This window comes from Marmota marmota, unplaced genomic scaffold (assembly GCF_001458135.2).
Source record: "Marmota marmota marmota unplaced genomic scaffold, marMar, whole genome shotgun sequence".
Lineage (NCBI taxonomy): Eukaryota > Metazoa > Chordata > Mammalia > Rodentia > Sciuridae > Marmota > Marmota marmota.
The window spans coordinates 601,744-625,840 of record NW_026000245.1 but is presented as its reverse complement, the minus strand read 5'-3'; the positions used below and the strand labels follow the sequence as shown (position 1 = coordinate 625,840).

At 31.5% G+C, this 24,097-nt stretch overlaps 1 protein-coding gene across 1 annotated transcript in view; it reads right to left on the bottom strand.

The window, feature by feature from the left end:
- The window catches only part of LOC107159953 (pleckstrin homology domain interacting protein), a 198,935-nt gene that overhangs the window by 12,073 nt on the left and 162,765 nt on the right, over positions 1–24,097 (bottom strand). The window contains exons 19-32 of the mRNA XM_015506594.2: positions 23,107–23,183; positions 21,122–21,353; positions 16,547–16,666; positions 14,396–14,503; positions 13,736–13,860; positions 13,520–13,602; positions 11,838–11,949; positions 11,614–11,675; positions 9,444–9,599; positions 7,902–8,022; positions 5,179–5,304; positions 2,215–2,284; positions 1,855–1,905; positions 1,025–1,174 (exon numbers count right to left, since the gene is read on the bottom strand). Of these exons, the coding sequence (XP_015362080.1) occupies positions 1,025–1,174; positions 1,855–1,905; positions 2,215–2,284; positions 5,179–5,304; positions 7,902–8,022; positions 9,444–9,599; positions 11,614–11,675; positions 11,838–11,949; positions 13,520–13,602; positions 13,736–13,860; positions 14,396–14,503; positions 16,547–16,666; positions 21,122–21,353; positions 23,107–23,183 (1,593 nt within the window). The remainder of the gene's footprint in view (positions 1–1,024; positions 1,175–1,854; positions 1,906–2,214; positions 2,285–5,178; positions 5,305–7,901; positions 8,023–9,443; positions 9,600–11,613; positions 11,676–11,837; positions 11,950–13,519; positions 13,603–13,735; positions 13,861–14,395; positions 14,504–16,546; positions 16,667–21,121; positions 21,354–23,106; positions 23,184–24,097) is intronic.

The window sequence follows — 24,097 nt, the reverse complement described above, 5'->3', positions numbered from 1 at the left end:
GGGTGGGGGGGGGCTGTTTCATCAAAATACAGGAAAGATCACTAGAGTAGATAAAAGAGGATTGGGGATTGATTGAAGGGGAGGAAGAAGAGATGGAAAAGGGGGAAAAGAATGGAATGAATCTGACCAAACTTTCATATATACATACATGGATATAGCACAGTGAATTCCAACATCAAGTATATCCACAAGGCACTAATAAAAAAAAAAAAAAAAAAGCCACAAATGTATTTCAGAAAGATCAGTAGAGCCAGGGGAGTAGAGGGAAAGAGGAGATAAGTTCTGGGGACTGAGTAAGAGCAAGTTATATTCCATGCTTTTGTGATTATGTCATAATGTATCCTAATGTTATATATAACTAAAAAGGATCAATTAAAAAAAAAAAACAGATAATGAAATCAGATGATACCACATCTAGGTTATGATGTCTTATAAATCAATTTATATTTTCACTTGAAATCATGCATGTTATTTGAACTATACAATCTTTAATAACTTGTTAAAGGAATAAAAATCACTAAGCTAAATTTGGATTGCTATGATGGCTTAAAAAAATAAATATTTAGATCATACATTGGCATAACTTAAAAAAATATATAACATGCCACCTTACATTTGTATATAATGCTTCACTGTTTGAAAACTATTCTCATTTCTTCTCTATAACCCTATAACAAAGTTTTATTATTTGTTTCCTAGCTATGATAAAATTCTTGAAATTAGTGTGTGAAAGAGAAAAATTAGTAAAAATAATATACAGATGGGAGATATGTGATTTGCTCAAAGATAAAAAACTAGTAAGAGCAAAGCCAAGACTATAATATAATTCTTTAGATATTTAAAAGTCAGGGCTCTTTCCATTTTATTACACTATTTAACTTAGCTTTTCTATATAACCAAATGGATAATAAGATCATGCGTGAAATAATGAAGAAATAAATTATAGGCATATAAATAACCCGCTATTATATATAAGATATGTAGCAAACTAAAAGTACAGATAATATTTTCAAAAATAACTTACTGGATATTCAAGGAGATCTACTGGCTGTCTAAAAGGCTCTGAATCTTCACACTGAAATATGAGATTTAACAATTCCTGACATTGTTTCTTCCATGCTTGAATATCATAAGACTGAGCTCTGTTACGTAATCTTCTTCTAGGCTGATGGTCCTGAAATGAAAATATTCAAGTATATTAATAAAACAGCACTTATACAATACAAATTGTACACCATCCCCACCACCCCATGCTGGGTATTGATCCCAAGGCCTGGGACATGCTAGGCAAGTATTTTACCACTGAGCTACATCTCCAGCCTTTTTTATTTCTGAGAAAAGATCTCCCTAAATTGCCCAGACTGGCCTCAAACTTTTGATTCTCCTGCTTCAGCCTCTAGAGTATATGAAGACATAGGCATGTTCCACATCACGTGATTTAATTTTGAATTCTTAACGAAGCCTTACATAATTAGGCACAGGTTGATTATCCCTTACTTGAAACGGTTGGGTCCTGAAGGGTTTTGGATTTGGGATTAATTGCAGACTTCACTGGTTAGGCATTCCTGATCCAAAAATCTGGAAACCAAATGCTCCAAAATATGAAAGTTTTTAAGCATCCATGGAGCATTATGAGTTTTGTATTCAAATTACGAATGTTCAATTTATAACATACAGTAATACAAACAACAACAAAAAAAATCCATAGCATCCACCTAGTTCTGAAAAACGTTAGGACTGATTTGAAAGTAATACTTAATCTGCCTTTAAGATTGCTAAAAAATTAATAATAAGCTCTTAATGCATTTTTAATTCATATAAAGTACCTCTGCAAAAAAAACAAAAGTTAATTACCTTCCTTTTTCGGGTAGAAGTTCCTGGCACATCAGCATCTTTCTCTTCTTCCTTTGAAGCCAGAATAAATCAAATTTATAAAACATTTTAGGTTTCATTACACTCAATTGTGTATTTAGAAATTATTTCCTTTATACTTTAGAAAACTCAATATATACGCTGGGGTAATTTAATGACTCATTAAAAAGTCTCCCTTTTGTAACTTTAACAATAAAATACTGAATACCATTTTATTAAAAAGTTAACAATAATACTGAGCAAACGATAATTTTCAGAACAGTTTTTACTTGAAAACTGTAATATGTATGTATGTAAATTTCTTTTTTTTATAAGTAGTAATCATAATAAAATATTACATACCTCAGAGTCAGACAAAACCTTCTTCTTCATTGAATTATAAAGTGGAATTATGTTATAACAAGTTTGATCCCTAAATAGCAAGAAAATGTTAATAAGTAAGACTAAAGTCATGAGTTTTTTTCCTTTGATCTTAAAACCAGATTTTAAGGGTAAAATTGAGGCTAAAGCATTTCTGCATTTGTTGACATGGATACCCAAGACACACACAATATACCCTGTGTCATCCTTCCCCCTGGATTATTTAATTGTGTCAAACCCAATTTTTGACTCCCAAATGAATTTGCTAAGGTTGCTGGTATGCCTGGAATGCTGTCTTCCATTCCTTTGGCTTCAAGGTAAAGCTAATATACCATGTCTTCTCATTCCTTTATTCATTCTTAAATAGAGACATTCCATAAATTTTTGTCCTTAGTCATCTTGACACCATCACCTAAAATTCCTTGTTTAAACCTAATTGTCACTCCCCAATCTCTTCCTCTTTTAATTTTCATTTTTTTTTTTTTTAAAAACAGCACACCATTCTAACAGTAATGAAAATCTTGGATTTTCACTATTTGTCCCTTGCTTTCTCAAAACCCAAAGAGCAGTCCAAACAGAATTCTATTCTCAAAAATATCTTGGCATCTATCCTTTTCTCACTTCCACAAATTATGCCCTTATCACCTTCTCTTTGGTATAAGCCAATGTGCTATTTATGCTTTTTGTCTCTTTTCTATATTTTAAAAGTTTAGTTCCTCTTGTAATCCTAGAGGCTCAGGAGGCTGGGGCAGGAGGATCGTGTGCTCAAAGCCAGCCTTAGCATTTTAGCAAGCCTTAAGCAACTCAGTGAGACCCCACCTCTAAATAAAATATTTTAAAAAGGGGATGTGGCTCAGTAGTTAAGTGTCCCTCAGTTCAATCCACAGCACTAAAATAAATACTTAAATAAAAAGTAAATAAAAGTCTTGTTCCTCAGGTTGGCACTTAATGCCCACCATGTTCTGTCCCCAACTTAGCACTATATTCCTATAAGTTCTACTCCTATACTGTCTACTTCACCAACTAATATTCCTCTTAATACGGCTTTACTTTCCTACCTTAGGCTACTGCTTAACCCTGGAATGGCTTTCTTTTCATCTAATTTATCCTGAATACATCAGTATCTACCTTGTTCATAACATCTTCTTAAATACTTCTGTGTATTTGAATCTCCACTTTCAAAACTAGAAGTGCCTGTCCTCATGTAAACTTTCACACAATTCTTTTGTTATTTATCGCAGTATTCCTTATGTTATTTCAACTTCATGTTTACTGGCCTATGAAACTGTATTAAAAGGGTAAAAATACGATTATGTCTATCTCCAAGTACATATTAGTTTGTATACATTGAGAGCATGAAATTTTGCCAAGTAACTCAATTAAAAAATACAATGATCAAAATTTCAAGGAATAATTTACATTTTCAAAATTACTGTCAGCTAAAAATGTTTTTTAACAAATTAAACATGTACCAGGTATTTAATTTTTTAAATACATAAATATAAAATGCTTGAAATATTACCTTAATTTGCATTTCAAAATCTGAAAGAAATGCATTTTCAGACTATTTAAAATGTAAAAACAATTTTCATCTAAATTACTTCACTGAGACATGAATATTTTATATCATGTGATTCTGTGAATTCATCTCTGAAAAGAGATGTATATACATATGCTTATAACACTTGTAAAATTACAAAGAGTTTTCTAGAATTAACTAATGTTTGATTACTAAATTCACTGAAAAAGAGCAAAAGCACAGCAATAAAGTCCCTAAAACCATTTGGAAAGGAAAAGAGTTCTTAGAGAATAATGTAGAGGAAGGACATAGAGTTTATCTTGCTAATTGTTTTTCCCTTATATCTGCTTGCATTTCTTAGGAAAAAACAAAAAAAAAAAACAAAAAAAACAACAACAACACACACAACAAATATTCCCAGGAAAAAGGATCCTAAGATTATGTTAAAAAAAGAGAATGAAGCTGGAAAAGTTAAGGAAAAAAGCCTGAATAATCCCCTTATGTAAAAGTGGAAGCTGATAATACCTGAATTAAGGTATTTAAATAACCTAAGGGAGGAGGGGGAAATCTAATATATATTAATACAAATAGTAAAATCAATAGAAAATTAGAACAATCTTTTGCACCAAAACATGATTCATGTCTCTGGCTTCAATTTAGAAGGCTCAATTCATTTTATGGCTATATAAAATCCACAAAATAAGGAAGGAAAGGTACTTTTGCCTTAAACTATAGTTATCACTCTTGCTATAGAATCAATACACAAGGAAATAAACCTAATTGAGGAAAAAGACTTCTGAAAATCCAGTATCTGACTGGATTACCTAAATACCTGTTAATAATCTTGTATACATATGGGCTGGGGATGTGGCTCAAGCGGTAACACGCTTGCCTGGCATGTGTGGGGTGCTGGGTTCGATCCTCAGCACCACATAAAAATAAAGATGTTGTGTCCACCGAAAACTGAAAAATAAATATTAAAAAAATTCTCTCTCTCTCATCTCTATATATTAAAAAAAAAATCTTGTATGTTACCTCCAATTAGTTCACTCAATCAAAAATTTTAGCTAATGATCTTTACCACCTGTAAGATTGAGAGAGCTAATGAAGATAAAAAATTACATGTTTGGTTGATTTTTATTACTATCCAATGAACTGAGAAATGAGAAAAGGATCAATGTGTTTTTTTTTTAAACTACAGAATACAAATGTAATGCATTTTTATGACTTTATGACTAAATGTTTTTAGTGCACTTCCTTTACATTACAAATTTTTTTCTTAGTACACAGGCTTTGTATTTTGAGGAACTATATTTATGTGACAGCATTATACATGTAGAAAATTATTGTATTTTACAGTCTGACATTTTATATTTTAAAAGCCATTAATCATAGCTATTATAATTAAATATGAATAAGTAACTCACTTTACAAAATGTAGAAGAAGATCAGTCACAAATTTGGCAGATTTCACAATTGGGCTTCCCGGCTCATTAAATGTTCGAGTGTTATGCTCTATATATCGAACTTCCCACATCAGGGAAGAAACTCGCCTTTAAAAAAACAAAATATGTGTCTTAACCTCATATTTAGAAATATGTATACACAATTTAAAACTAAGACATTCTAACTTCCGAATTTCAGTCTTAATCCAATTACATCATTCACACCTTAAATAGCTATTTTCAAAAAGCACAATCCCATTTGTTTTAGAGGACAAAAAAGAGGAGTGACATTATCTATCTATAAAGAAAATGTCTAGAACAGGACACTAGACTATTAACAATGCCTACTTTTCAGCGGGGGAAATGTCTATAGGGGAAGAGGTAGGAGTAGAGCCAGAGAAACAAGTTCTTAGTTTTTGCTTTACATATTTCTGTCATGTATGGTACCTTTAAAATAAATAAATAAAAATAAATAAATAAATACCTCTAACTTGTATATATAAAAGGAAACAATCTAATTATAGAGCTAGTAATCAAATGACATGTAAAAATGAGAAGGTAATCAATAGCCTGCTTAAGAGATAAAAAACATGAGTGTGTTACAAGAAAACTGAGAATTATTTTCTAAACATTCTATTGACAATGCTAAATTGTTCTGGTGCTTTGTAATTTTATTTCTGAAAGTAAAGAAAAAGTCGACTTCTGAGAGTATCATCCAATTGTGGCCTGAATTAATAAAGAATACATTTAAAAAGTTACATATAATTGTGGATATAGAAGCATATAGAGAAAATGCACATTTCAAGTTGATTCACAAGGCTCATTCTAATAAAAGAATTACAGACATCTTCAGTGTACCACATAGAAAACTGTAAAGTAGGGCACTAGATTATTACTAGCAGGGCAAACTACTATTACTAGTAGTTTCACAGACACTGAAAAAATCAGAAAAGAAAAACACAAACTTTAAAAAGAGGGGAAAAAAACTTTAAGCTGTGAAATACAACATGAAGGCATCACTATATTACATAAGAACACAACTCAAGTTTACAACTATATTATCAGGTTAAAAAATAGGTGATTTCTAATTTATGTATGTATCAAGTTTCAAACTGGCTAATGCAAAAAAAAGTCTATTTAAGCTATAATGTACATTGAAATAATTAAGTACACTTAGCAATTATCATGTTCAGCAATGTTTCTATGAGAAAGAACATAACAGTAATAGTCAGAGATGTCAGCTCCTTATCTTCCCAGCTGTAGTCCAACCACCAGTGTATACGAGATATTTCTCTCTCTCCCTCTAATCTTCCCATGTCTTGTTCCAATTTCTGAAGTACTAAGTATAAATCTTAACCTTTAGTAATTTAGTTCTAGGAATACAGTTATAAATTTATTCTTCATTTTTTATCTTAAACTTCTACGAGATATTGAAAAATGCTTAGAGTAGATGGCTGAGTGAAACATCATGGGGGTCACAGGAGATTTCCTTTTCATCTCTTGCTTTTGACAAATCATCAATGATTCAATAGCAAGCACACACAGCAAGATCAGAAAAATCTTTTAAACCTAACGTATATCATCTTAGTTTTCTTTACTGAAATGGTTCTCAACCAAGAGTGCCTCATCCACCAGAATACATTCGGTAATGTCTAGATTCATTTTAGACTTTAAAAGTAAGAACTGCTATTGACATCTAAAGGGTAGAAGTACAGAAAAGTCCCTCACAGTGAAGAATTTTCCAGCCCCCAATGTCAGTAATGCTGCTACTGAGAAACCCTGTTAATAAGGAAGAACAAATGACATTTTCAGTGCCAAGTGCCCCAAAACTGTTTATGCAAAAAAAAAAAAAAAAAGCACATTTTATACAGAAAAGTATAGATTATGAATAAAAACTTCCTAAGTTAACACAAAGAATGCAAAGAACTGTAGGATTTAAAATTAGTCATAAAAAGAAAACTCCGGTGCAATACTATATGCATTAAAATATTGTTGTCCTGTCAGGTCAAAAGTAATATAAAAAAATTAAAATTACAAATTGTAATTTTTTTATGGAGAAAACTATAAACTTAGTTTTTGACAAAACACTTCAGGTAATGTTTTTTTTGGGAAAAAAAAAAACTTGCAAAAATCTGTCCAAGATTAAGAACTCAATATTTATCAAAACGGTTAACTGGAAAAAAAAAAACAAATTTTAGTTGAAATTATATCTGCTTTTTAACACTAGTTCTATGGCATACTATTCTTCAATTATGAAAAACTAAATCTTTTCTAATTGCATTTTTCAAAAGGATTCATAACCTGAATATAAGTAAAGATAAGTAATTTTTGATATTTTAAGAAAAATCTATGAAGAAACAAAAATTCTAATATGCTATTTATTGAGAGAAAAGTAAATAATTTGGTTTGATTTATATTAAGAAAATGAGCATGAAGTCATATCACATCTAGAAAAACTGTATCCAGGAATCACATTCAATTAAACAAGCAGAATCAAGATTATAGTCAACTTGCTAGAAATTTATAATATCATATCCTATTCCAAATCTACTAAATCAGATCCTTTCAACATGTTCCCCAGGTGATTTATATGTACATTTGTAAACATAAAAAGTTAAGAACAAAGCTGTAGAAGACTGGCCAAAGAGTGAAAGAATGAATCATTTAGCTTCCTTTTGGTAGTATCCACATCAAATGATTCTAACCTGTAAAACCTGTTTTCCAGTCTTTGTTTAATTGTACTTAGATCCGTTGGATATGCCACTACAGTGCAGTACATGGGATAAGCTTGCAGATCCACAGGGGCCACAAATGCTGAAGCAATATCTAAAATAAATAAATTTTAAAACTTATTTTTTTATGTTCAAAATAATTCAAAAGGAATTCTGCTCAAATTTTAGACTAAGTCCTAATTCACACAGACATCAGTCTGGCATTGTCTTTTCATTAAAATTACATAATTTAACTGACATAAAGAGAGTCATTTTTTACTAAACCTACATTAACATTGTAAAATTCTGGGGATTTCTTTTTTTTTTATCCATAGACAAATTTAAGACAAACATCCTAATAAATTTACAAAAAATTCCTAAAACTGACTTATTCAAAACACACACATATTTCTTCAATTGATAGCCAGTCATCCTGAATCTGTATATTTGATAAAGCCATTCTATCCTTAGCATGTTGCATTTGAACATGACCTTTCTCAAACCTTACCACTTTATCTCATTCTTACATTATTCTGTGAAATATTAGGCAATGAGAGAGAAGGAAACAGATTCAGAAGTTTTTGACTCAGTATAACTGATTCAAAGGCACAAAGTAAACTGGTAGAGCAAAAACCAGAATATAGTTAAAACTACTCTCTATATTGTTTTATTCATTCATATATAAAACTACTTCTTATGACAGTATTTGTAGGGCCACTTTTACAAAACTGTTGCCATTTTGCAAGGGCTGAGGATATAACTCAGTGATAGAGCATTTGCCTAGCATGTACAAGGCCCTGGGTTTGATTTCACAGCACCTCAAAAAACAAAAGCCTTCAGATTTGAATATCCTACAATCTGTGTTCCCATTATCTTCAACTCTTCTTACTCAACAAAAGCCTTCAGATTTGAATATCCTACAATCTGTGTTCCCATTATCTTCAACTCTTCTTACTCATGTCTCTAAACTTTTTGAAGCTGATTACTCACTGGCAGAATGGGTTGATATAAGCCACCAAACTAGCTGAGAGTTACTTTGGAAGCCGAGTCTAGATAATCAAATTTTGTAGTTATTGCTTATTTTTTTTTAATAATACAATTCAGTTCATACTCCTTCTTCTCTCCCCTTAAAAAGATTCTCTTATGTTTGATTAATATAGTTGGGGGGAAACTGGTACAACCGTTTATATATTTAAAATCTAGCTTCCAATACTCCTCTAGTTTACATGTCGGTTTGAATATGCCAAGGCTCTTCAAACTGGATTGTGGAGGATCCAGATTTTTCAGATACTTCTGGCATTTATAAAAGGCCCTTATTCTGAAATTCAGCTGAGAAATGTGATTTATATCTGTTTTACATACTTAAATCTTGCATTAAGATGTCATTCAAGAAAAGATTCCTATTAGAAATGCTTGAAAAGCACTGTAGAATTTATTTATTTATTTTTTGTTGGCATAGTATTTTTACTGTAGTTTGCTTCCTGCTCCCCTGCATCCCTGCCTCATCTTCTATACTTCTGTGTTGTTGATAGTTACCTAGTGTCATCAACTGGTTTATTCCTGCAACAATTCTTTCACATTCTTCATCCCTGGGATTGGTACCCCATTCTCCATCAAGAGGTTTATAGATTAATGATCTGCATTCAACATCAGTTAAGGGAACACTGGTACCTAGTTCTTCCGGAAATACAGCTAAAAAATAGAAAAATAGATAGGTGAAAATTTGGCAATTAGTGTTTAGATTACCTTTAGAAAGTAAATTTAATGATGTCACAAAATTAAAGTCTAATTTTATAAAGATTTGGTAAATATATTCTTCATTTTCGTAAAGGAAAATATATTTCAAGGGTCAATAAAATTTACATTATTTTAAAAAGGATCCTAAATTTATAAATTATTTTCTAAATGATCATGATTATTCCTCCAAAATTATACCTGAAAACTTGCTCTGTAATCTAGTTACAGGTAAGAGAAAACAGTTCTATAAAAAGATGCAAATTTCAAAGTTTTCTAAATCATTTCAAAACTGCCACATTTACTTTAATAAACCACACTTGAGGTGAAACTAAAGAAAATATTTCTCAAAAATACTTCTATCAAAGCCTCAAATTTTCTAATGTAGAAACAGAATTGTGAATACTAATAGATAATCCTTGTGTGTTTTTTTTTGCTCTGAAGTGATAAAAGTAAGCTTTTCACATGTCTAAAGCTTTAACATTTTAGCTAAGAAAATCATTAGAGGGTGGTGATGACAAAAATCTACAAATATGCCAGGTAATAATTCCTTTGGACTAGACTTCATCCGGGAAATATGTCAATGTTTGTGTATAAAACTCTTCTTCCTTGCACTGTAACTAAACTCTTTCTGCACACAGATATAACAAAAACAACATCCCACCAACACCACACACATAGAGATATATTTATATATGAAAAGTTTAATAAATCAGTGTCACTTATTCATTTATAAATAGCTAAGGTATTACAACACCTGTTTCACTACTCTCATATTAGCTCTATTATTGAACTCAATATAGTCCAATGTGACTTCAAATTCAAACTTTCATTAGGGAAGAGGGACAAAACCAGATAAGACATGTAATGTTTACAAGTTGATTTTCTGTAGTTTTAAAGGGCTCTAATAACAGACTAAGTTAACTTCTCCAAGAGTTCTATCTTTTCTGACTTTTTGGAGTAACAATAACAACTCAGCGATTCCATTTGTAAATGATTATTTCTACTATATTACAAATCAGACATTTTATTCTTTTTTAAAGATCATAGCAAAAGTAACACATTGTTAACAACTCAAACAATGTGGAATGTAAAAGATAATGTATGAAGTCCCCCTAATTCCACTTTCTATAAAATAATCATTAGTAATCTGCATATGTCCCTTTCATCCCTTTTAGGCATATTTAACTGTATCTGTGGTTATTTTTTAAAAATTGAAACAAAACAGGTAATAAGATAAAAGGAAAATGTAATCTCCATGCTTCAGCCATACCCACCTTTTCTCAGTACAAGGAAGATGTCATACTCACTGCCTAGGGCTAACTCCCAAATCCTGAGTGTGTCAGACAATATGCAAGATGATGGTTATTATTAATTACAACTACCTCTTCATTGAGCTCTTACATGTGTCAGGCTCTATAATAAGCACTTTATACACATGATGCCATTTAATCCTCAAAGCAGCCCTATAAGAAAGGTATTTGTTTAAATAATCAAAGGCTGAGTCCTAAGAAACTGAGGCTTTAAGTCTATGGAACTTGCCAAAATCACATAGAAAAATGGCAGTGTGAGGATATGAATCTATATCTGACTCAAAAGCATGACCTTTTAACTATTATGTTATACTTTTAAGTATTCTGCTGGAGTTACAAAAAAATGTCCCTAAAATACTCATTTTTAGGAATGAATAATAACTAATTAAAAACTTTCATATTTTGCTGTAATAAATGAATTTCAATACTCCCTGTTATGCTATAAACTCCAAGAGGTAAGGATCATGGTCTATCTTGCTTACTGCTGAGCTTCCCTAACCGTTGTGGTCAATAATAGGTGTACAACAAATATTTGTTGAATTAATGTTTCCTGTTAAATCTTCACAACAACCTTATGTGGTAGTGAGTTAACAAAACACATTTCTTACTTAAGTAATCAACTTCATAAGGTTGATGCATAAAGTCTAACATATACTTACCATTATTAGGTATAAGCTCCATATCCCAAGGACTCATCTTTTCTGTATCTCCATTGTCCCAGCTTTAAGAAAGGAAAATTTTTAAATTAAAAACAATCTACAATTTTTATGAATAACATAATTCCTTTAGTGTTTGCAAGAAATATATCCCTTTCTTGATAAATGAAGAAATATTTCAAAGCAAGACTGGCCTAATAAAAAAAAAAATACAAGTATTTCCTTACCAAACATTATAGCACTGAAATAAACTATCAGGGTACTCAGGCTGAAGAGGTTCCTGGCTTTCAATTGTTCCAAACCACCAAGCATCATCTATGACTGATCTGAAACGGTCACCTGGACAAGAAAAGAGGCTGTCTCATTACTCTGAAATGCATGTTTGTTGTGGTTAATTGTGTTTTCCTAAGGTATAACTCTAAGGCACTGAAACTGCAACATAGAAAGTGACCCACTTAATTCAAAAATGAGTTAAATCGGTAACACTGTAGGGGGAGAGATATTTAATATGCATACTTATTATTTTATAAACAGTGTTCTTGACACCATAAGCTTTCCGGTAAAGGTAATTATGAGTTTTACAGACCTATTTACAAGCCTACACAGACTGATGACATTAGGTTAAAGAAGGAGAATTGGAAAATACATGCTTAACCATAATGAACAGTATCTGTAGACTTAATAATAAAGTCAAAAAATGAAGTTTCTCAAAGTAAGCCTTAAAACATTTCTGAGGAAAAGAGGAGTGCTGATGCATGCCTGGGATCCCAGAAGCTCAGGAGGCCGAGGCAGGAAGATCAAGAGTTCAAAGCTGGCCTCAGCAAAATTGAAGTGCTAACAACTCAGTGAGATTCTATCTCAAAATAAATTACAAAAAAGGGCTGGGGATGTGGCTCAGTGATTGAGTGCCCCTGAGTTCAAACCCCTGTAACCTCCCCCCAAACTGAAAAAAAAAAAAAAATTCCTGAGGAAAGGCTAAAGTAAAAATAATAATAATTATTATTTTTGGTACTGGGGATTGAACCCAGGGGCACTCTACCATTGAGCCACACCCCCACTCTTTTTTATTTTTTAAGACAGGGTCTCACTGAATTGCTGAGGCTGGCCCTCAACTTTCAATCCTTTTGCCTCAGCCCCAGCCTTCCACACCACTAGGATTATACTTGTGCGCCACAGCACATGGCCCATTCTTTTTTTAAAGCTAAGTTTACCAAGACCAATAAATGACAAATCACCATGCCAATGTCTTCCAATGACACTGGAGAAAAGATAACTAATATATCAATTGTGGGCTTTGCTAAATCATACGTACCATCTTCATATCAGACTGCACTCCAAGATGACAATGGCTTTATCTCAAATTCTCAAGAACAACTACTTAATACATAGCAAACATTTGTACATAAACTAACAAAACTTAATGCCTGGAAATATTTAAAATTTCAAGGTTTCTTTGAAACTTGTTTACAACATTATTTTTAAATATTACTTTTTAAAATTATAACAGAAATAACAATAACAAAAAATAATAAAGTCAGTTTAGCTTTAATCTCAATCCAAATTATCACTCATTTTGTCAAGACTTCTTCTGATATCAAATATGAATTATTATTAATATTTTTGGATAAATATTTAATTCAACATGTAAAAAGGCTTAAAAAAATTATAAAGAATCTTATAAACAGTTACCAAATGTAGGAGATAAAATGGTTTGAAACTTAAGCATCAACTAAAGTATTTTCAATTTAAACAAAACTTAAAAATACTTCTAATACATATCATACTTTGTTATTAACATTATTATTAATGGCAAAACATCTTTTTTCTAAATTATGAAAAAGAATAAATCAATTGTTGGGTTGAAAAAAAGACATATCAAACATCCATGACTTCTGAATATATTACCCACCTATGTTCCACCGCCTATATTTGGCATCATCAAATTGTTGTCTCAAGACTAGGAAATCTATAACATCAGGCATATCGTGGTATCTAAGCACAAATAGAAACAAACTGATTAGATCATATTTTAGGAAAAAATATTCAAAACATGTTTAAATTTATCTGAATCTTGAAAAACAATCTACAATACTAAGAAACTACTGGTTCTTTCAATAGTCCTTACTTCATGGTAAATGATCCACCAGTCAGTTTACCAGTATCAGGATCCAGAAAAGCAAGTTTAAGGCAGCAAAGGGTAGGTAATCCCACTTCATATTTTATGCCAACTATTTTCATCAGTTCTTGTTCCTAAGATATAGAAAATAAGAAATCACATTTACAAAATAAACCACAAAACAGATTGCTAAACATAACTAAGAAAACATTTCTTGGTTTTAATATTCATCTGCATGGTAATTACTCTGTGCACATGTAAAAATTAATTGAGCTATGTATTTAAGATGTGCACTTTATGGTTTACATGTTGTACTGCAATTTTTAAAAAAGTATAATAGTTTTCCAACAATTTCAAAGAATGCAAGATAATTTTGAACTACTGCTGATAAAATCGAGATGACAAAATAAAGTCTACCTTAAACATTAGTGTTATCTAATTTTCACTATGATCAAATTTTGTACGCAATTTATAAAGTTTATCAGTGAATATAAACTCAATCTTGAGTTTCTTTGACTGAAAAATCAAACCCTTTTAATCTCCAAAACCACTTCAATTAAACAAGGGAACTTCATGATTCAGTTTCTTATAGTGAAAATAGTAACCCTTAATACATTTTTTTCCATGACCCCTAAATAAATCTTTAGAGTTACATAATAAATACCATACCCGTAGTTCCATTTTATGCCATGGTTGTTTTTTAGGATTGATACTATAAATTTTATTTTTCCGGGCCATTTCAACATATGCTTCATGTCCTTGTCGGAAATAATAAACCTAAAAAAAGATAAAAGCCACAATTTTAAAATCTGGATGTTTCCAAGAATGTAAGATATCAACTAAAATTGCAGAGAAAATCTCGTGTCTTCTGAGCTAATAGAAATTCTGATACTGACTTTCCCCCCTCAATTCCTTAAATTGTCTCAGCATCACTTAATCATAACCAAAGTGTTCTAAATAACATTAGTATACACTTAGAAATTTAAGATGGGGCATTATTTTTTTTTATTTCATCATTTATTAGGTTCAAAATAAGTTAATTTATCTTGCAAAATAAAGTCACTTGTAACCAGTAATCATAATAAATTCATGTTCACCTACTTTTTTCTTACATTTTAGCAGGTAGTAAGACAGTGCAGCATATGTTTATTCTCATTTCATAAAGATCAAGTTTAGGTGACGTTTAACAACTGTCAATTACTTGAACACAGTAGTTTGACACCAAGTATTATTCTCAGTACTACAAATTTAAAAAGCTTGTTGAAAAATGCTATTAAGATCTTAGTAATACTTTGGAATAGCCACTTTTCCTATTACTTTCACTCTCTTCATTACTAATTCAGTTGTCTGCAACTTCAAATGCAGGAATGGAGCTGAATAAAAGGGATTTAACTATTCAAACACCAGCACCCAAAAATAAAATGGAAACAATTTCAAAGGAAATCATTTAACCAGGAATTACAAACTTTCTGACAATCTTGAAATACCATAGTAAATGTATTTAGTCTCTCCTTAATGCTGTAGGATCTGTAAGACCAATCATTATATTTCACCTATACCATAACAACGTGGTAATGCTCCAAGTTCTTCAAAACTTCTGATGCAAACAGGATCTCTAAAAAAAATTATTCCATACTTTCCTTTAGAGTCACTCTTATACTAAAAGTTTGTTTTCCTTGTTTAACTGTCAGTTACCACTTTAGTACAAATTAGAGTGCTTTATGAAAGCAGCTTTTTTCAGTTTTTATTATTGTTACTCATGTTAACAGACACCAGATAACACTATGTCTGTGTATAAAATAAGGAAATATGACCCTGGGTGAGACTTATGATCTAAATCCTTACATTTTCATTCTAAATTTGTAAGTATACAGCCTAAAATGGGAGTGCCAGTTTTTTTCTTTGGTCCTGGGAACTGAACCCAGAGGGGTTCAACTACTGAGCCACATTCCCAGCACCTTTTTGAGACAGGGTCTCATTAAGTTGCTGGGGCTGGCTTTGAAGATGTGAGCCTCCCAAGACACTGAGATTACAGGCTAGGGACACCATGCCCAGCAAGGGGTAACAATCTTAAATAAAGAGTTGAAGTATAGTTCAGTTGTAAGACCCTTGCCTAACTGGTATGCAGCCTTGAGTTTGATCTACTCTGCCAAAGATAAAAATTTAAATAAAATAAATAATAGTTCTTATTCTAAGACCATAGATTTTAGAAACAAATATGAACATATGGGTAAATGAAATATTTTGAAATAAAATTATATGCAAAAAGCTAAATTTTATTGTAACATGCTATATATTTAATTTTTAAATTAAGAGAAACAAATATATTAATATATTTAATATATTCCTTAAGAAAGAAAAAAATAAATATTTGTCTTGAAAGAAAAAAAAAAACATTACTTGTGATTGAACCCAGAAGGACTTTACCACTGAACTACATCCTCAACCTTTTTTTTTTTTTTGGAGACAAGGTCTTGCTAAACTGTCCAGGTTGGCCTTGAACTTGTGATCCTCCTGCTTCAGCCTCCTAAGTTGCTGGTATTACAGGCACGTGCCACCACACCTGGCAATAAATGTCAACAAAGCTTCCTTTCTCTTATAATATTTAGATGATAAAAAATTTATAGCAGTCTTAAAAAAGATTGTTAACCCTTTCCCCTTAAATGTACTTTCTCCATACACAGCTGTGAATGAGTTATTTGTATAAACCTGTTGTAATCTTCTATAGTTGTGTTTCAAGAACTATAAAATGTTCCAGGTTATTACTCAAACAAACAAGCAAAACAAAAAACAAAGAATAATTAAAAAGTTTAAAAGTACCTCATCACCCATCTGTGGCACAAATGGACATCTTCGGGGAATAGTATCTGTAATCCATGTTGATGGTAACCATTCTTCTAATGTCAAACCATTTTCAGTTAGTTCTCCCACAGCCAATCTCTAAATTTGGAACATTATAAAGTAATATTATCCAAAGAAGCACAATAGAGATCATTAAAGAAAAGGACTTTCGTACAAAAATTGTTTTCTTTAAACATTAAAAATCTACTCTAGAAAAAACGGTGGCATCAGCAACAATTATTCAATTAATCCAAATCATTGACAAAAACTAGACAGCAAAATCAAAATCTATAGACAACATTCATATAAGACATCCCCACAAACCCTGAAGTGTAAGCTCTGTGTTGGTTTCCTCCCTTTAAAAACACTATCAGTCTTGGGATGGGGTTGTAACTCAGTGGTAGAGCACTTGCCCTACATGTGTGAGGCACTGGGTTCGATTCTAAGGACCGCATATAAATAAATGAATAAAATAAAGGTCTATCAACAACTTAAAATTTAAAAAAAAGTACCAGTTTTACAAACACTACTTACAACAAATTATGACATAATTTGAATTTTAAAAAATCCTATTTTTAGTGTTAGAAATTATAAGATATTCTCATATGGGTTAAGTATTCCTATAAGATACAGAAAGCTAATTATTTCCATGTGCTTGACATTATATTTCTGAACAGCCCAAGAATGTTCCTCTCCCCTTCTTTTGCCCTTTTTTTTGTTTTGCGGTATTGGGGGGGGGGGGGTCAAACCCCAGAGCCTCACACATCCTAGGTAAGTGCTCTGCCACTGAGTTGTACTGAGTTATACGCCCTCCTCTCCCTTTCTTAAACAGCAATTTCATTCTTGGCTCATGTTAAGCTCCTTCCAAAAAAGAAAATCAGAGTTCCCCTGACCCCAAATGAAATGTTAAGCCATGTCCCTTACTTTTTAACTTTGATGGATAAAAGTAAAACTATGTCTCTGAGAAAGGGGTTTCTGAAAAACTTTGCTGAACACCTACAAGCAGCCTTAACAGTCTTGTTATTGCTTCCTTAGAATTAGTAAAAATGGACAAAGAGCCTTTGAAACCTACTATTATAACTAGAGAAACTTTATGCAACTGAGTTAAATTGTTGTGGTTCAGTGTATATGCTCTAAGACTTCTAAATTTCATTCTGTTGAGTTTTTTTTTTTTTTTAAACAAAGTAGTTACCATTATGAGTTAATGGAATGTTTACTGAAAGAAGCAATACCACAGATTATGATTATGAACACTACTGGCAGCAGGTAATTTTTTTTAACTTTTTTTTTTTAATTACTATTGTCCAGACTGGCCCTGGTTTGTGAACCTCCTATCTAAGCCTCCCAAGTAACTGGGAACTTAGTGCACATCACCATGCCGAGTACTGCCAGATACTACTATAATTGTTTCCCATTACACATTTTCCTCTTTTTATTAATTACACTATCATGATTCTCAAACACATCAGGAGCATTCTCATCTTGGAGAATAAGGGAGAAGTAAAGGTCTTTCATACTTCCTATATGGGAGATGAGTTCATTGGAGAATTGTAGGTAGAGAATTTTAGGTAGAAGAGCATAACTATGTACTCATTAAAACAGGGATTGGCTAGTCATGGTGCACAGTCCAAATTCAGTTTGCCAACTGTTTTTATAAATCAAGCTTTATCAGAATACAGCTGTACCCATTCATTCATGGATTATTTATGGCTGCTATAAGTCTGTAAAGGTGAAGTAGCTGGCCTTATATGGAAAAGTTTATCATCCCCTGCTTTAGAGACTAGACCTAGAAAAAAAGGGGTAGAAGCAGAAAAACAGATGGGAGGCTATTGTAGTAACACAATAGTTCATGGAGGCTCGCACCAGTGTAATAACAGTGAAAGTGGTGCAAAACAGTTAAATACTGAATAAATTTAGAAGACAGGGCCAGATTAATTCCCTGCTAGAATGGATGTTGAACAGAAAAAAAAAAAAAAAAAAGGAATTAAGGATAACTTCAGAAATTTTGGAATAAAAAAACTCAAAAGACAGGAGTTGTCATCAGTGTGATGGTGGAATAGAGCATATTTGAGAAGAAAGCTTGGGAAGTAAAGTTTTGCATATACTAGATTTGAGATACATTATTAAGTCAAATCATATCCAAACAGTTATATGATTTGTGAACAGTTATCAAGTAGTCACTTTGTTATTCACTAAGTATATTACAGTTATCCCTAAAGGCATATGTGTTGAAGACTTTAATGCCGGTGTGTGGTGCTAAAATTGAGTATTTCTCAAATTTTCCAGCTTCATGATTTGAGATTTTCTTACTTGGGGAGGTATAGTTAACCGATTCCTTATCTTCTTCACTCATGGAAATTCTTCTAAGCCCAACTCAAACCTTTTTTATTCTAGGAGATCTTCTCTGAAACCCTAACATTAAGATGTTCCCATTTGGGCTGGGATTGTGGCTCAGGTGACAGAGCACTTGCCTCACATGTATAAGGCACTGGGTTTGATCCTCAGCACCACATAAAAATTAATAAAGGTGTTACCTATAACAAAAAAATATTTAAACCTTGCTTTTTAAAAAAAAAAAAAAATGCTCCCATTCAATTTTTGAGTTATCTCTATAATAAATATCTCAATGAAATATATTATTAGACCACATAACATTTCCTCTATTTTATCTTAGGGCACTGAAGCATCTTGTTAGGCCACATAATTTTTGGAATAAACACTATGTTTTACATTTCCTTTTAAATCATATTATTTTATAAACTGTAATAAATATTGACTTAATATACAGAGCTCCAAATGACATGAGAAATACATGTATATATGTTATGAGAGTACATCACCTAAGATATGTTTACTACATCTCTGAAGAATTTTAGTTTTAATTATTATTTTCTATTACCTCTCCCTTTTTTGCTTAATTATAAAAGAATTAGCCTTATGGGAAAATATTTTTGTTTGTTCACACATGTAATAACATTACTTCTTAACTCTGTAATTCTGCATAAGGGAAATACTAAGCCAGGCCTGGTGGCACACACCTATAATCCCAACTAGTTACAGAGGCTGACAGGATTGCCAATTCAAGCCTAGTTTTGGCAACATAGCAAGACTCCACCTCAAAAGTAAATATGTAAAAATAAATAGAAATACTATTGTGTTATTTAAGTTAAAGATTAAGCAATAAAATAGTTCCATCTATTGCGGATGCACTGGTAGACATGTGAACAAAAATTCAAACTCAAGACAATAAGCTATAGCATCTTAACCTTAATAAAGTGTGTTCCATGCACAGCTCCTGTCATGATACTTTGTCACAGCAAAACAGTGAAATGAAAATATGCCAAACAGCAAACAGAAGATTCAAATGTGACCATGCATGAAGGAAACCACAATATTAGTTTGTGGATAACTATCAAACTAAGAAAGACCAGATAATGCAACCTGTGCTCTTGGGACCAAAGAATTACATTCTTTCTATGATATATTATTGGCAGATCTCAAAAGTTCATCAAAACTGATGAAAAAGATTATTTACCTTATTAACCAGACACATGGCTAAATCAATTTCATTAACCAATCTATCACATAAAACAACAACTCAGAATATATTTATCATCACTCACAAATACAAAACAAACCAACCAACCTATGGGCAAATGTGGCATTCTCTTCAGTAAAGATTGCCCAAACAAAGGACAAAGAAAGTGACAAAAATAGTAGCTATGGAATCCAGATTAAAGTAATTCATAATTATAAAGCTGAAATAAACACAAACTCAACCAAATATGATTCCCTATTATAGTATTTTAGAGAGCAGACAACATGGCCCTCATACTACATGTAGTTTGGAGCAAAAATTAAAACAGTCGCTATATTCATTCCCTGGTTAGAGAATTTCAACTCCATAAGAGCAGATAATTTTTTTCCATAATACTTTTTTTTTTTTTTTTTTACTTTCTTTGCTCTCTCTCAAATTATCCACAGACTTAACAAATCAATGCTCCTCTCACCTGAGGACAAAAAAATTATGGCTCACACACTAGGTAAGTTAATGAAGACGTGTTACAACAAGCCTATTTTAAAAATTCAGCATTGAATTCATATTTGCTTTGTGATCAACTATAACAAGTTTTGTTTTTTATTATGTGATGTTTTCCCTAGAATTTGTTTATTTTTAGCAAGAACAATTAGAGTGGTTAAACATGAATTCAATTAAGTAGAAATATACTTTGTTTTAGAGCAACTGTTTTTTTACAAAAATATATAAGTAAGTCCCATCAGATTATCAAGAAAAAAAATCTGTTCCTGTATTAAAATTAAATGCTCAATATTTACTTATATTTGTGAGTAAACCCTATTACATGTTAAACATCTAAAAACTTGTGTAACCTAGATGTATTTTGGTATACTTTATACATTTGAGTATTTTCTATTATTACTTGGTAACAGAAATCATTAAGGTTAATGATATTTAAGTTCAACTACGCTTTAAAAATGCACACTTTAAGTCATTTTCATAAAGGAAAACACAAATTTACAATTTCTAAAATCAACCTTTTGTTTTCTTTCTTTGGGTTTCTTTTTCTTTGGTGATGTTGCTCCATCTTTTTCTTCATTTACTTTTTTCTTTTCCTTTTTAATATGTTTTTGCTTCTGTTTTTCTGATTCCTCTTCATCATCTGAACTGCTTTCTGCTTTCTTGGTTTTATGCTTGGGAACTTTCTTTGGTGGTTGTAAATTAATTCCTGCATCTGCTGTCCAGTCAGAATAATCACTGGAGTAGTCACTAAGAAAAAAGAAGGGATTTCCAAAATATAAACAGAGCATATAGTTTAAGACTTTGCTTAATAAAAAGGGAAAGATTATAACAGAAAAAGGAATAACAGAATAGTACACACTTAAAGATCTAAAATATTTTCTTAATTTTCAAATTATCTTCAAAATTTCTTTACTTTGCATGTGAAGAAATGATATTTCATGTAGGTAAGATTATTCTACCTCTCTACATCTTAGGAACATCTTATGCTTCAAAGCATGCTATGATTCAGAGAAATATAGGTGTTACTCACTTATATATCATATTTGCCATTTCTTTTCTGTTACCTTTCAGACCTGTCTTACTAAAATGATGTTATGGCAAAATAATCTAGATATGTTATCTTCTGTTTTAATTTTAGTATGTGAGAATATTTAACTACTTTGTTTTGAATAATTTAATAAAAATCATCCCAGGTAAAAATCATAACTAAAATATTGTTAGTATGATTTTATTATGAAATTTAAAATGATTTTTAAGAATTTAAATAAAAAATGTTTTCAGATACTATATTCTAAAACAGGCTTGCCTCAGTTTATTTATGAGCATTTTATTTACATTGAGTCCACTCTTTGCCACTATAAATGGCACATTCCAAATCTCAAGTTGCTCCTCAGCAGTACTCAGCTCTTACAGAGTATCTTCTGCCAGTATAACTACAAATGCCGGACTGACTGTTCTCTATAACAAATGTCCTCAACTGCTAAAGCCAAAAGCACTCAATACAATACACTATGTTTGGTTTGAGATATTCATTTGCATTGCTGAGCAAAAACAAAGCAAAAAATTTCCTTCACTGAAATGTTTCAAACACGGGTTAGATATAACCACATGCATCTGTGGAAATCGGAAAGTCCTCAATTCTAGGATTAATAAAAGTAACTCTTATAGCTTTCACTTAATGCTTCTCTTGGCACTTTTATTTTAAGAGCCACCGAGGTGGGAATAATTATCATTCTCCAAGCATTTATTCTTTCTTGCCTTACAAGGTCAGTTGTGGCCATCAGTCCTTTAACAATGTGAACCACCAATATCAAAGCAATCCTCACTTACATGATCAAATGAGATGCAAATAATAGAAAAAAGCTTATTCCCATTGCTAGAAGAGAATTTATTGATAGTATTCAATAAATTCCATTATATAAGATAGTTAACTCTATAAGATCCTGTTACTTTCATAATTTTATGCTTAAACATGTCTTAAAATCAGTAATAAGCCGGGTGCAATGGCACACCCTGTAATCCCAGCAGCTCGGGAGGCAGAGGCAGGAGGATTGTTAGTTCAAAGCCAGCCTCAGCAATGACGAGGTGCTAGGCAACTCAGTGAAACGCTGTCTCTAAATAAAATACAAAAAAAGGCTGGGGATGTGGCTCAGTGGTTGAGTGCCAATGAGTTCAACGCCTGGTACAAACAAAACAAAACAAAACAAAAATTAGTAATTAAAAACTGGCATATAATTCAGTTTATACATAATAGCATTCAGAAGATACAATACCAAGTAGGCAGTTAAATGGATCATTTTGCATATCTAATTGCACTTTCCAAAAAAATATTTCTATAGAGAAAATAGGAAAAGAAAAAAAATTCCTAAATTTTGAAAGACTGAAAGAATCTTTGAAGAAAACTTTTAAAGAGTTTTTGAAATGTCCTGCTAATGGGAAAAAATTTTACATCTTTCTAGTGATTTTATAATAATATTTGGAGAAATCAAAGTTCATTTACCTAGAACTGCCATCACTGTGCCATGCTCTCTCTTCTTCTTCAGAAGTTCCACCACTGACAGCAACCACTTCACCTTCCTAAGATATTGAAGACATATTTTATTATATCATTTTAGGAAACAACATCCTGTGATTATAGAATATCAATGACAAAATACTAATGATGTTGGAATATTTAAATTAAAACCTTAATACAGCTTAATTTTACTCAAAAAAGTAAGACAATTAATGTATATGAAGACATAATACTCAATAATACTAGATTCAGAAAACTCAGATAATCAACATTTTAAAAGCTTCATATCTTCTAAATTGAAAGATATAAAATTCCAGTTTATATTTGAAATTAATTTCTACTTTCTGGGCCTTTAAAAATTAAGAATTTTTTTCTGTATATACTTTCATAACATTAAAGTTAGACACATTATGTTTTGCCTAATATTATTAAAATAGTTTTATCATACAAAACAGGATAATCCATCTCTTATCCAAATGGAAAAAGATTAAAAAATAGCAAGACATTACTTCTCCTTAGTAAATATTAATTAGTGAAGACATTTTCTTCAAAAAAGTCAGGTTTTTGGTCACAAAATCTTATATAACTTCTTTGCTCAAATAAACTTTAAGCTCCAATAACAATAGCCCTTCATATTTATTAAGCTTTTACTGTATGTCAGAAATGGCTCCAAGCACTTTTGTCTATATCATCCCATTTTGTCTCAACAAAACTGTGTTGGTGGTAAGAAGCAGCTTTAATATAAGAAACTAAAGCTTAAAAAGGTTAAGAAATTTGCCCAAGGCAGCACAACTAGTAAGCAGTAAGGCTTAATTTGAAGCCAGATTATTTTATTCCAAAGCTAAGACAACTTTCTATTATGGTTCACAGTTAAAACTTGGTATGCATATTTGGATCATTCTTCAAGAGGATAATGGGATGTATTATTCATTTGTGATTTAAATAAAATGATATATTTGGGAGGAAAGTTTTCCCA